At 33.1% G+C, this 16,444-nt stretch overlaps 2 protein-coding genes across 3 annotated transcripts; one reads left to right on the forward strand and one right to left on the reverse strand.

Annotated features, from left to right (window-relative positions):
• Positions 1 to 527: 527 nt before the first annotated feature.
• LOC114377420 (AP-2 complex subunit mu-like) lies at positions 528 to 6,112 on the reverse strand. Of its 2 annotated transcripts, XM_028335915.1 has the most exons (14): positions 5,802 to 6,112; positions 5,127 to 5,304; positions 4,998 to 5,048; positions 4,805 to 4,895; positions 4,125 to 4,219; positions 3,666 to 3,755; positions 3,537 to 3,585; positions 3,328 to 3,466; positions 2,970 to 3,086; positions 2,377 to 2,467; positions 2,143 to 2,285; positions 1,714 to 1,828; positions 1,009 to 1,053; positions 528 to 900 (listed from the first exon to the last, which is right to left on the reverse strand). In XM_028335915.1, exons 1-14 carry the CDS (start codon positions 5,882 to 5,884, stop codon positions 820 to 822), a joined length of 1,368 nt encoding a protein of 455 aa, XP_028191716.1. In that variant the 5' UTR covers positions 5,885 to 6,112; the 3' UTR covers positions 528 to 819. The 2 variants fall into 2 exon arrangements, with proteins under 2 accessions (XP_028191716.1, XP_028191717.1); XM_028335916.1 differs by lacking the exon at positions 4,998 to 5,048 and having other exon boundaries at positions 5,802 to 6,111.
• A 5,127-nt stretch (positions 6,113 to 11,239) lies between these two features.
• On the forward strand, positions 11,240 to 15,230 carry LOC114374524 (AT-hook motif nuclear-localized protein 8-like). Its single transcript, XM_028332182.1, has 5 exons — positions 11,240 to 11,871; positions 11,952 to 12,004; positions 12,129 to 12,260; positions 14,152 to 14,301; positions 14,498 to 15,230. The coding sequence occupies exons 1-5, from the start codon at positions 11,475 to 11,477 to the stop codon at positions 14,783 to 14,785; spliced, it is 1,020 nt and encodes a 339-aa protein (XP_028187983.1). The 5' UTR covers positions 11,240 to 11,474; the 3' UTR covers positions 14,786 to 15,230.
• Positions 15,231 to 16,444: the final 1,214 nt, after the last annotated feature.

A 16,444-nucleotide genomic window follows, 5' to 3' on the forward strand; every position in this document is an offset into this window, starting at 1 on the left:
TTCAAAGAAATATGTGTAACTATCAGAATCAAGATTCCCGAAGAAAAATTCATTATCTATCATGACTTTGCTTTCTTATCTTAAAAGAGGACTTCTTCCCTCCATTCAACGAATCAGTAGTCTTCCTGTTAAGGACAAGGGCTAAGCTACACTATGCTAACTCCATTAACAGGTATTTGATAATTCTTTTCTGCTGTTTTATTCATAATTTTTTATATTTATAATGAAATACAAGTGATGGTTGTTGCTGCCACTCATTGGCCTGCTAGTGCTGAATATTCAAGAATAACAGAAAGGGATAAGTATCGTGGTTATAACAGAATGCTGAAATGGTGGTGAGATTGCTTTCCGCAATTGACAATCCTGCCCTGCATTCCTTCACTCGTAATCTCTGAGGTATGTTGGCTTATTGACTATCCTCTTGGGCATATTATGTGCTGGTATAGTATTGCTATCACTCCCACATTTATCTTTTTCAGGGAGGAGCTTCAGTATAGATCAACGCCAACATGAAGTGAAACAAAAAATTTACAGAATGCACTACTCAATAAAAATTATCATTAAAGTAAAATACAATGTGTACACTATATAAAAAAAATATTCCATTAACAAGCTGGCCTTGAAGGTAAAAAAAAATATATATACTCAACTGATTTCCACGTCCACAATCATTTTGACAGCACACTATATGAAGAGGGACCCCTCAACCTTAACAAAAAAACTCAGCTATAACTGGACAACTACACGGAACAGAGCCTTTAATTATTTGGGACTGTTTCAATCTCCACCAATTAATCCTGACGCTTCCACATGTGTTGCCTAGCACCTTACCTCGTATGATCCCGCTTTTGTAATATAACGAACCCACTCAACAGTGTTGTATCCACTCTTTTCCCACACCTTCAGAGAGTAAATTAGAAACAAATACTGAGTTCTAAGTAAATGTTAAGGTGTCTATGTATCAATGTTTAAAACAAAACAAAAGCCTAGTAAGTCAGGATGGATTACCTTAAGAAAACGGACTCGTAAACCAGATGCCGTGAACATGGGAACCTGTGTTAAGAAATATAAGACTAGTACATCAAGCTACTATACAGTAAGCCACAGTTTGGAGAGAGAATCTCGACAGTATAATGTGATGTACTATTACACTAGAAGTTTTGCCCGCAGCAGGGGGCAAATAAACTTACCAAAAGAAAAAGTTTAAAAAAAATTATCGAGAGACAAAGAAAAGGCTGTGTCATTGCCCTAAACCTACACCCAACTGAATTAGATAATACAAGTCCTAACTCCTAATTTCCTTAAAACACATATATGCAATAAAGCTGGATTCATTAGAGTAAATTAGACTGGCATTTTCTGAGATTTCGTACGATTGCACAAACCTCCCATTCTCTTTTAACATTTACAACAACCTCTCAAGGGAAGATACGGTGTAATGTTTTTTAACAAACATGGGGAGGTTAGTGTAATGTATAAAGGGTATCAGTGTAATGTTTTTCAAATAATTAAGAGGATCAGTATAGGAGTAGAAAAAACAGGAGGGTTCTGTGTGGATTTTGTGCAATCTTACATAACTTTAAGTATATCAATGTAATTTACTCTTAATTATATATCCAACCATTTTCATGAATAAGCTTTCACAAATACTTTTAAGGCAATCAAGTGTTCCAGCCATTTTCATGGAATTTGTTAAAGCAACTGATAGCAAACCTGAAACTCCATCTGAATTGGTGGTCTAGTCGAAGATTTCTTTTCTGTCATTGTGGAAATAAGTTCAATTTCTGCACTCAAGGTTGGCTCAGTTTGCCCAGGAAATTTTCTTATTCTGCAAATCAAGAACAGTGTTGAATGTTAGTACCGAAAACCACAGTAAACAGTACACTAACATTTAAAAAAAAAAAAAAAGGGAATCCTGTCATGACTCATGAATATCATCATACAACAAGTCAATAACAATGTAAAACAACATATTTCATGCATGATTATTAAAATATAAAATGAGTAAAAAAAATGCAGATTTATGTTTTCACTTGGAACACTTTATATGTAACTCGAGATGCTGAATTAGGGTCTAAACCACTTGCAATAACCTTTATTTCACATAGTAATCATAATAAAGTGATCAAGTGAGACTCTTACTTCCAAACCAAACAATCAATAGACGCATTATACTTTGCTCGGCCAGATGTTACTGTGAAACTCGTTTTGGCAGTATGTTTTGGCACAGGAATTTTAACAACAACCCCTAGTGCAAACATCTTCGCACCAAAGACACTCTTTACCTGAAAAACATGTTAATAAATAAATAAACAAAATGAATGGGGGATGGATAACCTTCAATAGATTTAACCTTGAACATGAAAATGTTCAAACCTTAACATTTACTTCCATCCGTGTTCGACCAAGTTCCTTTATGGTTGGCAATACTTTGAAGGGAAGATTAACACCCTCAGTGATACGATATCTACCAATATAAGTAATGTTAGCAGATATTAGACAAAACCAATGGCCATTCTGGCACTGTCAAGAATTCACCTGATCCTATATCACTTGTGATTTTATAATATCAAGTGAAGCAAAATGGTAATAAAGCTGTAGGCAATATGAACCTAATCACAACTAGCATTCAATGTTGCTTTTGGTGACCTATTGGGGTATCATATAAGGAATAAAGCTATTTGATAGAAAACTTAAATCATAACATAGAGATGCCAACAAACCATTGTCCCAATCAAAGTTTGATGTTGAAGATCTACCAAGAAATAGATTATCAAATGCCTAGTAGAAAAAACAACAAAGAGTGGTTTTGAAATAGTTAAATAGTTAATCAAGAACAATAAGGGCAAAGGCAAGGAATTGCAAACCCATCTGCCCCTTTTTCCCACCAAAGTACAAATTTAATACGTTTGTTGTAGGTTCACAAAAATTTATATAGCATGAGATACAATGAAAAGGCAAGAGCTTACTTCATTAGTTCAAATTCACCATCAGGTGGCACAAAACTAACTGTCTTCTCTGAGTTGAACCTTGTCAAATTTACACATTGATGGAAAGTGACATCATCAAGCTCAATAGTTTTACCACTGCAAAATAGATTTTGTAGACAATAGAAAACAATATGAATATAATACCAGAGCAAATAAAACATAAGGATGAACTATCCTCCCAGTACAACAAACCAAACGGACTAAATTGTAGAAGGAAAAAAAAAGTAAACAGAATTCTCTATGATAATGTAACAGGACAAACACAAGTTTCAAATGACAATGAATATCAAAGGCATTTGAAGGAAAATGTAAGGAATCATGTCCAAATGAAAACTACCTTTTAGTAGGACGAGATTTAAGTTGTGACTCTTTCTCAAGGCCAATCTTGTCATTCAAACCCAACTTCAAATCAGGCATTCCAGAAAGAAAGCACTTCATAAGAACCTTCCCCGTAACATCACAGCGTAAAACAACACCTAAAATCATAACAATTAGCAAGAAATCAAGCAAACATCAATGTGAAGACAATGAAAATTCATGACCAACCTTTTGAAGACATAAGAAGATTCACACTCTCAACAATATCCAAGAAGACCTGTAATGGATCAATGTTGTAAACCTGCAATAGTAAGGTAATAATGATAAAGAATGGAAGTAGGATAGTACACAACTCACCTCATTCTTTTTGTATACAAGGCCTTCTCTCCGCCAACCAACAGCACCGGTAACTTGTAAAGTTGCATTTGGAATAGGTCTATCTGAGGGCTGTTCCCCCAAGCATTGCACACGAGATGAGATGAACAAAAGGATTGGTGAAATATTCAAACAACACAACATATTAAAAAATGTAAACTCAACAAAAAACAAATGGACAGACAGATTACACATGCGCACACAGCCACTAACTTGTGAAGTCACATTCTGAACAGGAATATCTGTGATGAGCTGTTTCCCCTCTACTCCCTCCCACAAAATGATATTTGATATTTTCATATATTCATGGAATTATATATATTCTATTATCCAAGATTCCTTTTTCTATTTATTTTTCTTGTCAATGTGATCCATGTTTGAGTTCTATCAAGTCCACGCCCATGCACTTCAATGTATTTACAATAGCATGTGCAAACTAACCTTGGAAGAAAATGGGGAACGCACTCCTTCCTGAGTGATATAAAGCTTTAAGATTTCCGGTGAAAGATTTTGAGGATAACCAAAGTCCATGATTTCTGCAAATATGTGTAAATATTTATCATAAACCCATTCAAATGATAAATATTTTTCTGTCATGAGAACACTATTTGGTCTTTTATTATTAAGCAAAGTTTGAATTGGCAAAACATATTTGTTTCAACCTGTTGACAAAATAGATAGATGCACAACGGTTATCAAGCGAATGCACTGTTGCAGTTTCACATATCATGAATAAAAAACCAGCTACTTCTGTTACATTTGACTAGCAAAGTCCTAGTTTACTGCCTAATATAACTATGGTAGTTCCTTGAATTCTGAAGGGCAAATGGAATTAACTATTTGGTGAGCTACTTTTACCAATATTATATAGAGTTTGCAACAAAGAAACTGTATCCTTCCCCTTCCTAGCCTGAATGTTTTTTCACCATAAATAAATGTATTAGTTTAGAAATTCTTTATATTTTTTTCCAGTGAAAACCCAGTTACAAAAATTATGTTATGACTAGTGTACTTGTATTTAATATTTCCAGAAACCCTTGCACTGACTTACAGCATTAGCATGCATTACAGACCAACATCAAAATCAAACAAATTTAACAAATCACCACATAATTTCATACCATCTAGGAGTTCATAAATGAGTACAAAATTATTGCGAATTGCATCCTCGTCAAAGGCACCACCAAAATATGATTTGAATAGTGCAACAGCCTGCAAAGATGACATGTTATCAATCATGATCATTTTATACAGCCAAATTTAAGTGTTAACTATAGTCAAATATCAAGAATTGGAAGACAGAAAGCAGTGCACAAGCAGTAAAGCCTTCGTATCAGAGTTGAGGAACGATGGAATACAATAAACCTGCATCATGAAACATAATTTAACCGACCAAGCCAGACATCATCAGATAAGTGGCAGTGACAGCAAGAGGTTAAATACCTCAACAACAAACTTAAAAGCACAAGCTACATTAGCATTGCTGCTGACAACAATCACGATGTAAACATTGCTGATCCTCATGTAAAAGAAAGAGCAGCCACCAATCTGCTTCACAGGACAAGTACCAAGTTCTTTTGTTTGCATTATATGTGTCCGAAAAGCATCGACCATATTTCCCCTGTAAAGCTACGAATTAGAAGATACTAAAATATTGTTCCCCATGATATCACAAATAAACTTCATACAAGCTCAAACAACAAGTTCCAGGGTTTCAAGAAGGGCATTCCAAAAGTAAAAGCTCCTTAATCAACAAACTCAATCACTATTTACTAGTCCAAGCTGCATTACAAGGAAACATTCAGCGCATAGAAGAAAATTGTTTGAAATTGAAACCGTTATGTTACTACACAATACACATAGCCTTCGATTCAAACATGCTAATTGTTTTCCTACAAACAACCAGTACGAGCCTAGCACGTAAAACACGAACAAGTACGGCTTATTTTCCAGATACGAGTTCGTTAAACACAAAAAATGGTGAAAAAGTAGGTCATAGAATAGAACGTTTGAGAGTGCAAACAACAAAAACGGTTCGTTTTCATTTAATTTTCGTCGCTAAAGATCTTCAATAAGCGGCAACGTAGAGATTACTAGATTAGTAGGAAGAGATGTTACCCGACATCGTCCCGGTAGAGGCGATTGATGAGAACGTCTCCGCGGAGGTTCAAGAAGTATATAGCGGAAGCAGCCACCGGCATATCCGATCCAGTGTATCAAATTCCAAATTCTCCGACGAAGAAGCTTACAGAAGAAGAAGAAGAAATACAGGATACGGTAGCTCCGCAGCAGATCTGTGGCTTCGAGGAGGAGGAGGAGCAAACAAACGTCGTCGACGGAGAAGAGAAGAAGGAGCGCGACAAAATGAAGAAATGTTGGAGAATGACGAGTCAGCGTTTTTGGCACACCGCACACCAATACGGCAACACCCCAACCCCGTTCAGCAATGCACTTTGACGGCACGTGCGTCTCTCGTGAATGTTTTTTACTGAACTGATTATATTTTTTAGGGGAATATATTTTTGTCTTTTTTTTACATAATTTTTTTAAAATTTATTTAAAAATAAAATACACCATAATATAAAATTTTTTATATATTTTTATATAATTGCAAGTTATCATGTATTAAATACTTTAAAGATAAATTTTGTTACTCATTGAAGAAACCATCCATGTAATGACCATGCAAGAAAAAAGAAAAATACAATTCTTTAGGGCTGGTGTAAAACAATGACATTTATGTTTGATTCAAACTCACCAATTTTTTTATAAAAGATAGATGAGTAAATAGTCACTTTTTTTATGAATGTGTAATTTACTGACAAATATATTTCTAAAATATGAAAATACAAAATTTAGTCTCCGAAAGTATAAAAAGTGCGACAAATATATTTGTCTGTTAATTTTCATCTATCACTGTTAATAAAGTAGCATAAGTGTTGGCGTAACTATCTTTAATTGTCAACACAATGATATATTTGTCATATAATATTTTTTTCACTTTCCGTCTTCCCACTCTCTAGGGATAGGAATAGGGTAAATAAATATTTTTGTCCCTGTATGAGTAATTCGTTAACAAATGCGTCCCTTAAATATGGAAATACAAAATTTAGTCTCAGAAAGTGTAAAAAGTGTTATTTGGTCATTAACTTTCGTCCATCACTGTTAATAAAATAGTCAAGATTTGAAGAAGTGAAATATGAGATATATTTATTTTTTATTTATAATAGATTATGACTAACTATTATAATTTGAAAAAATTTGTAATGATTGTTACATTGTTACAATGTTTATTTTGGTAAACTGGTACAATGTTCATGTTGGATAATTTTTATTTTGATAGACAAATTATGGTTGATAATCAATATTATCATCATTATTAAGTTTGTCAATATATTTTTAAGTGATTATTGTAATGTTATGCTTGTAATGATAAAAAAATGACGAAAATTTACCCTAAAATTATATTTTACCCTTAAATAAAACGAAATTTTGAGTCTAAAAAAATATTTTAATAGAAACATACTGATATTTAGATTCAATAAAAAATTATTGACATTTTCATCTAATAATGCTAACTTATTGACATTTCGATCCAATGGAACGTACTGTCATTTAGGTCCAAAAAAAGTTATTGACGTTTTTCTCCAATAAAAAATATTTACATTTTCATCCAATAAGAAATTATTGACATTTATGTCAAAAAACGATATCATACTATCATTTTCGTCTAATTTAGTTATCATGGTCACACTGACAATCATTTCAATGTCAAATTCGTCTCTCTATGTTACATATGTTATTTTATTAATAGTAACAAATGAAAGTTAATGATCAAATGTATTTATCACACTTTTTTATACTTTTGGAGACTAAGTTTTATATTTTTATCTTCCAGGGATACATTTATCAACGACAAAAAGTGATTATTTACCTAAGATAGATGCAATAAGATGCTCCACTAAATCCTCTTTGAAATACAATGGAATTCCTTGGCATGATTCGCACATCCATATATTTGTCCATGACAATTTACCAAATAATAATTTTCTTAATCTTTCTATGCACAAAAGGAAATTTTATGGATTCAACGAATCCGGTGATTTTTGTGTTTCTACTCTCTTGTTGTGTTAGTATGTTATTTTTATTTTGCATTTAGATTGGTTCTTTATATAGAATATTTCATGTATTTTAGTTAAGAAAAATAACCATTAAAGAGACATATCTCATTATTCTTGGTGAAAGGTCACATATCATTACTCTCGATCAAGAATCACATTTCACAAGTCACGATTCTTGGCGAAAAGTTACATTTGATGTCTTTTGATAAAAAGTCACTTCTATTCATATTTATAACATATGAATAGACAAAAAATTTCTTCGAAGGATAAAATCATTTATTATTTTTGAAAATCTCACACAATATCATAAAACCTTGTTAGTGAACATGATGTAATTAACAGGGTGTCACTTAAAAAATCAGGTTATTTGATAATTGTTTATTCAACCGTCATGTCATTTCCATTTTCACGACACATATTTTTTTTAAATATACAAAATTCTAAAGGACCAAAATCAAATAAAAACATGTTAGATACCAAAATAAAACAAAATATAAAGGGGAAGTACAAAAACTAAAACACTCATATTTTATAAGTATCAATAGGTTATTAGGCCTAAAACAAAAAAAAAATCATTGTCATTACACCACATAAATTCTCTACTCCTTTATTTTTCTTCTTTCGCAGCTAAAAAAAATGTCATTGTCATTGTTACGTGATATCCACCTAAACTCATTCCACTTAATGACTATATTCTTTCATTCTAATTCATGCAAAAATCACCTAAACTTATCCTTTAATTACGATTTCCCGATGTCATTTTATATTATTCGCTTTCCTGAATCAGATGCTTGTAGTTGCTCAACCATACTTCATTACAACTCATGGGCATTGGTGCCGTAATCTTTCAAGTGCTACTCGAGAAGCCTAGGTGGTTTGAAAAATATCACGCCAAGAAAGAGAAAAAAGAATGTAACGAAGAATTTTAGTAGTGTAATGATGGTGATAATTTTTTGGTAAAATTATAAATTTGGTCCCCTAGTTTATCTTCAGTTTCGGATTTGGTCCCCTAATAATTTAATTCATGAATTTGGTTTTCATATTTTATGAAATCGTGCAATGTTGGTCTTCCAGGCCACAATTGGACGTTAAGTGATGCTGACTGTCACGTGTCATGTTTTTATTGGATGATGACTGTTACGTGTCATGTTCTGATTGGTCAATGAAAACAATAATGCATTTCATCTTTCATGGAGTTAATATCCAATCAAAACATGACATATGTCAGTCATCATCCAATAAGAACGTGATAATCAACATCACCTGTTAATGGTCAACGTTCAATTGTGACATGGAGGATCAACATTGCACGATTTTATAAAATATGAGGACCAAATTCGTGAATTAAATTACTAGAAAACTGGAGATAAACTGAGAGACAAAAAATATAATTTTACCTAATTATTTTCATACGGTAGACTTAAATAACATTTGATACTTATAAAACAAGGGTATATTATTTTGATATCTAACCTTTATTTTTATTTGATTTTGATATCGGATAAATTTTTATTTTTAAAATAGATAACCACTTAAAGATGATATGATTGTCAAGTCAGTAATTTTTAAATGACTTGAATTTACTAATGTAACACTTCATTAGTTATGCCATAAGTTGATTGAAGGTCACTACCACCAAGTAATAAAACTAAACAAAATATATAAGCTACTAAAATCGAAAAAAATAAAGTTTAGACACCAAAATTAAAATATGCTATTTTACCGGCAGTAAAAAACAATTTAAGTCTGTGTAAAAGAAATTAAGCAAAAAAAAATCTATATCTATATTTAGTATGTGCGAATGTTTATTTAGATATAGGTAATAGATTACAGATACGTATTTACTTCTTCTTTTTTTAAACAAAGATACATATTTACTTTTATATTGACTATAATTATGACTATATTAAGTTTACTCTTAGTTGTAGACATGGGTTCAGCTAGAGATGTAGTTATAATTATAGATATATTTGAAAAATTATTGGTATAGTAAATAGATTATATGTTTTATAATCTTCAAAAGAAAATGTCAACACTAAACATTTTGACACATGTTTTCTAATGTATTATTTATTATAAATTAAAAAATTTATTAAAAATTATAAAATTATGGATGTAGATTCAATAAATTAAGTTTGAACATCTTTAGTACACGTACATTTTAATTTTCATGCCAAATCTTAAAAAGATGCGAAAATTTTCTGAGAAATCTTCAAAGTAGACACATAACTAAATGTGTATTAAACAAAAAGTGACACACATGATTTTGTAACATTTAACAAAATTCAGCTGATAACAACATATTTAAAAGAGTGTATTAGTATCATTTCCCCTCCAAATTTTAACCCTCTAAAATTTACTTGTTTTTCTTCCCTCCATTTCTAAAAAACTTCACATCTTTTACAATGTTCCTAAATAATGACTATGATAATTTTTTTAATCTTTTCACAAATCTTGTAAGTCTATTTGTTTTTACTACCCACTTTTAAATTTGTTATCATTAAAGACATCTCACTAGTTAGACTAATTATAATTGTTTTGTACAAGCTGATACATTGATTGGTTGCAAACTTGCAATGTCTCGTAATTAAAAAGTTTTTCTAAAACTTTTTTCGTCCAAGCCAATTAGGGGTTCAACTACCTGCGTCTAAGCAAATCGGAGTGTACACATAGAGATTTTGACACTTAAGTCTGGAGATAATGTAACAATATGAGCATGAGAATAGTGCATACCTAGCTAAGGTTGTCATTAAAGTATTTATAGGTAATGTGAATAAAGAGTTAAGTAGTTTTCTCATCAAAAATATAAAATAAGATTGATTTGGTGATGTAGTAAGAAGAAAAAAAAAAAGAAATCATGAATTAAAATTCTTTCGCTAATAATTAACATTTATTAATAAAAAAGTATTTTTTTTATCTTAAACTCATCTGTCAAAAAAATTTGTTGTGTAATGCATCAGATATACTCATACATAGTTTCTACGCTTTTAGAGATTGCATAATTGTCAACGATTAATATACGAAGACAAAATGGACAATTAGTTGTCAATAGAGTGGGGAAGCTCATCCTTATTATACTTCCATAACAACAATATTTTTATGACATTTATAATATTAATATTTAAATGAATAAAAAATGTCTAATATTTTAAAAATATTTACTATCTTTTAATTTTTTTAAAAAATATAATCATACTTTTAATATAAAACCTTTCATACAGTAAAAACACAGCGATAGCACATTTAGATGAGTTAAATTTTGCAGTAAATTAATGTTTTTGAAATATAATTTAGTTGAGAATGAAAGAAGTGAAAAAGAGAAGCATGAAGTTGACAGAGAGCGGCAAATGGGCAACTATCGTATCCAAATCTTGTCAAAGCGTGATGACGAAACGAAAGTGAGAATAATAAATTGGGGGAAAGGGAATAAAACGAAATCTAAAAATTAAAACCCTAAATTAATACCCCGCCTCTGATGATGTGTTGTGTTCCCTCTCTGCCCCCGTGATCTCTTATATATACCGCTCCCCTTTTTCTTCTTCCTTCCACTCGCACTCGCATTCGCACCAATCACTTGGTGTTTACATTCACAAATCACAATCCCACACTTCCTTCCTCATTGTCCTCTTCTCTCCTCACATTTCAACGCGCCGCCACTCTGCGATCCGCGATGAATTCTCGTGAACAGCCTCAGCCACAACAGCCACCGCAACCACAACCGCCAAACATGACGGTGGGACCCACCATGTACCCTTCGATGTTGTCCCCCGTCACCGCCAGATTCCCATTCAGCAGCAGCAGCAACAACAATCCTCCTCCTTCGGAGCCTCTCAACAACGACACCAACGACAATGATAACAGCGCGTTCGAGGCGTTGAAGCCTTGCGCGCTGGCCGCCTCGGAATCGTCGAAGAAGAAGCGGGGCCGCCCAAGAAAATACTCGCCCGATGGCAACATTGCGTTGGGCCTCGGCCCAACCCATGCTCCCGCTTCCTCCGCCGATCCTCCCGCCAAAAAACATCGCGGTCGCCCCCCTGGTTCCGGCAAGAAGCAGATGGACGCTCTTGGTATCTATCTATTTCTTCGTTCGTTCTCTCGTTTGTTTGTTAAATTGTTCTGATCGTGTGTGTTTTTGTTTATTGCTCAGGAATTCCTGGAACTGGTTTTACTCCCCATGTTATCACCGCCGAAGTTGGCGAGGTATGCACTCACTCACTCACTGAGCACAATGATAAATTGATAATACATATGATATTGCTGGTTATTTGTGTTGCAAATTCTTCTTGCTTACTTATCAGTGTTCTTGTTTCTCTCGTCTTTGTAGGATATTGCTGCAAAGCTTGTGGCCTTTTGTGAGCAAGGACCTCGGACAGTTTGCACTCTTTCTGCTAATGGTGCAACCCGCAATGTCACCATTCGAGCACCAGACATGCCCGCGGGTACTGTGGCCTATGAGGTACATCCTTTTACAATTACAATCTTTTAAATAAAGATTATCAACTCTTAAAAAGGTTTTAAATTTGTGGTTTTGTCGGGATTCTTGATTGAAAGATTTTAAATTGCGGTCATGATTGTGATTTTTGATGCCATTCTTGATAATTGTGGCCGTGATGTCGTTGCAGTGAGCCCGAAACCTTGACGATGTGGCTGAAATTGCACTCACGGACCATTTATTAAAATTATGTCAACTGTATAAAAGTTTTGTTATTCTATATTGATTGGCAATGATCTGATGTATTATATGTTTGTTTGCTTTGCTTATGTGCATTTTAACAGTGCTTTGCCAAGCAGAATTTGAAAATACACTTATCTATTATATTTTGGCACATAATTAAAAAATTATGTTTACAAGAGTATGGCTAAGCTTATAAACGTGAAATCAATCAGAAACATTTTTCTGAGATTCTGAATGCCATATTTTTTTGTTTATTTTGTATCTTGTATCTCTAATTTAATTTCATTTCTGGCATTTTAAAAAAAATCATACGCTGTTTTTTGTGGGATTGCACAATTTCGAATCTATCACTGAAACCATTTAGGTAGATCTGCTTTTAAAACTGTTATGGAAAGAAATATCAACTGAATTTTGCATACTCAATCAGGTTTAAAGCATAAATCATCAAGCTTTTAAACGTGAAATCTATCAGAAACATTTATCTGAGATTCTGAATGCCATATTTTTTATTCTCTTTCTTTTTGTTTTGTATCTCATATCTCTAATTTAATTACATTTCTTGCAATTTAAAAAAAAAACATTATATGCTATTTTTTGTGGGATTTTATAGTTTCGAATCTATCACTGGAACCATTTAGGTAGATCTGCTTTGAAAATTGTTATGGAAAGAAATATCAACTGAATTTTGCATACTCAGTTAGGTATAAAGCATAAATTCTTCCACACAATCCTGATTTAACTGTGTGAATGAACAGATTTAAAACCCCTAAATTGATTGGAGGCTCTCTGTTTTTTTTGTTTTAAACACTTAATTTAATCTGAAAAAAAATGTGCCCTGAAAATTATTTTTTTGTTGTTGTGGATGGAACTGAATGTTATGATAGCATGCTATAGTTCTATAGGGTTCTGTGTGTACAAATAAATTTTCCTGTGAAGAAAAGCTCTTGCAGAATTTGAAGTGCTTGTCACACAATATTACTTTGTCACGTGCACAACCTTGTCCCTTCCAATAACTTGGGATCTTTTATTGCTGATAAGTTTTAGGATGTTAAAACTCCCAGATTATGAAATATACTCATTTGGCCTTCACACTTGCAAGTTTTTTGTGGTGCATAAGTGGTAACTTTTAGTTTAACTCTGACCATGTAGAAGTGAAGATTAGCTTAGTGACTACTAGAACTAAAAATAATCGAATATACCAAACTTTTTTATTATCCTGTTATACTTTATTTTTAGTACTGCTTAATTAGAAGGGAAAAACAAAGTATCTCGTTTTTAGTTGGTAGCTACCATTAGATTGGATCTATTGAAACCAAATGATCCATTTGCTGTATTGTTGATTTATCTCTTTATTGAATGCATTGAAAACAAGAAAAAAGTTTAATTGGGAATACAGATGAACAGGCATACCCTTGGGTCTTGTGTAAATGCTGCTGTGTGTGAAAACCTACATTTTCTTGTATTTGCTTTTATTGAAGGCTACTTCCTATCTTCCTTACACTCACCTATTTGGTAAAGGTATTTAAAGATGGGGTTTAAACTGCTTTAATAATGTCTTTATTTTCCTGAGAAGGAGCCAAGTTTAGCTGCATCTTTAATTCTTATGTTAAGTTTAATTTTAAACTTTGTGTTTAAGTTTAATTCACTTGACTTGATGTCTTTTTCATTACAGGGTCCATTTGAAATTATATCACTTAAAGCTGCTACGCTACAATCTGACAATAACAGAATGGCTGCATTGAGTGTGAGTTTAGCAGGTCCTGATGGACGAGTATTGGGTGGTGAAGTTGTTGGAGCCCTTACTGCAGCAACGGCAGTGCAGGTATTGCTCTCAAATGGTATAAAATTTATGTCAAATTGTAAACAATTGACCTACATTTGAAATTTTTTTCCCTGCCTATATAGAGTGCATTGTGTTTGTGTGCCTAAGTTCTTGGGTATTGAAGAGTCTTTTTCTGCATGAAGGAATGATCTAACTCCAATCATTATTTCTGTGACTTAAAAAAAATCATCAACAGATCGTTCTGGGTAGCTTTATTGCTGATGGAAAAAAGTCTAGCTCAAGTTACCTGAAATCTGGACGTTCTTTGACACCATCATCCCAGATGTTAGCCTTTGGTGCTTCTCGGACTCCAACTACTCCTACCTCTCAAGGGCCTTCAACTGAGTCATCTGAAGATAATGAGAATAGTCATTTTAGTCAGGGGCCAGGAGGCCCTGGACTATACGATAATAATGCTAGCCAGCCGATTCATACCATGCCGATGTACCAACATCAATTATGGGCTGGCCATACTCAGCAGTGATGATGCGTTTTTAAGTCCAACTCTGCAGAAGCAGGGTATTGGCATGATGATTCTTCAAAGCAGTAGCTAGAGGTCAAATTCCAAAATATAACATGCATCATTGGTTTTGGTTGGGACTGATTTTAGGAGAATCTATCTTAAGGTCTAAATTTATTTACATACCTTTATTTTCCCGTGGATTAGGATTTTCAAACTATAATTGAAACAGTGATAGCGGTTATAGCGTTTGGTTGCGTTCATTAGATATGAGTCCCTTAACCGAGCAGCAGCATATTCCTTGACGTGGGATATAAAATATTTGTTACAAGCCGTTTGTCGTAAGTTATGAAGGAAGATTCTCAGTAATGTGCACTTGAGAATATTACATTCCCATGCTTGTTACAATTTTTGAGAAGGAAGAGTGAATGAGAGCATTAGACTGAGAATGCTACATTCCTAAAAAAAAGGTTGTAGATTCTTGGGGTTTCCTTATAGAAAAGTTATTAAGGAGCCCCACGGCAAGACACTAATTTGCTTAGAAGATAAAACTGACCTCAATCGAAGCTCAACCTCTTCGTGGTTACTTGTTTACTTCCGCTTCATCATGTAATTCGGTTAGTAAAAATATTCTTTCCAGGCAATGTTGTCCTCGAATTATCTGGACATGCATACTTATATTGCGGGATATATATTGCTTCTACGTTTTAACATTGGAAAAAATGTAAATTATATTAAATCCAAAATGATACAACAATAAATGGGGTATACCTCACGGCCAGAGAAAATCAAAAGTCTCCCTAATACAAAAAGGCTTATACCAAGATACTAAAACAAATGCAACAGGTGCGCTTGTCTATACATAAGAAACTTAATCTTGCTAATAATCTCTATTACAGAAAATTGATAATCTTCAAAAATCAACTTGTTCCTAGATAGCCAGATGCAGTAGACTGTAATTGCTATAGTCAGACAACATAATTTAATTGCTATATTCAGACAACTTAATTTTTTTTGAACACCTGATGTGGATTTGCCCCTAATTAAAGAGTCACTGTAAAGGAGCCAAACCACGTATGTGAGCCCAAACTTGGAGAGATTTCAACAAATGAGCATTTGACTCAGTCTCATTTGAACATAAAGGAAAGAGGGAACCCTTGTTCAAAAAAGCAATTTTGTCAAGAGTAAGCAGTCGGTTCCTTCTAGCAAGTCACAAAATGAAAGACATCTTAGGGATTGCTGGGTTCCATATAACAGAACACCAACTAACAGTAGGCTTGACACCTCTAATGTATTCATAGACTTTGTCAACAAACAATTGTTCATTGGTGCTCAAAGATTGAATCCTCTTTTTGACCTCTTTCGTACTTTAACATTGATTATGTAACAATAATGCCTATAGACATTGCTAACCATTAATTTAACATTGATATCTTGAAAGCCTTCAGGTAAACTAACCATCAATTAAAAGTTTGTGAGGAATATATTTTTAAAAATAATTATTTTAAAATAAAATGATTCCAGCTATACATAAAAAACATAAGAGTATGCAAATGATTTTTTTTTAATGATACCTTCTAGGAGAGAGAATTTTATTTGAGTTGTAAATATTCATAGTATGGTGCAGTTAGCTCTCAACATTTTTTCCCCTTTGGTATACAAAATTCATTATCAAATATATAT

Source organism: Glycine soja, chromosome 11 (assembly GCF_004193775.1).
Source record: "Glycine soja cultivar W05 chromosome 11, ASM419377v2, whole genome shotgun sequence".
Classification (NCBI taxonomy): domain Eukaryota; kingdom Viridiplantae; phylum Streptophyta; class Magnoliopsida; order Fabales; family Fabaceae; genus Glycine; species Glycine soja.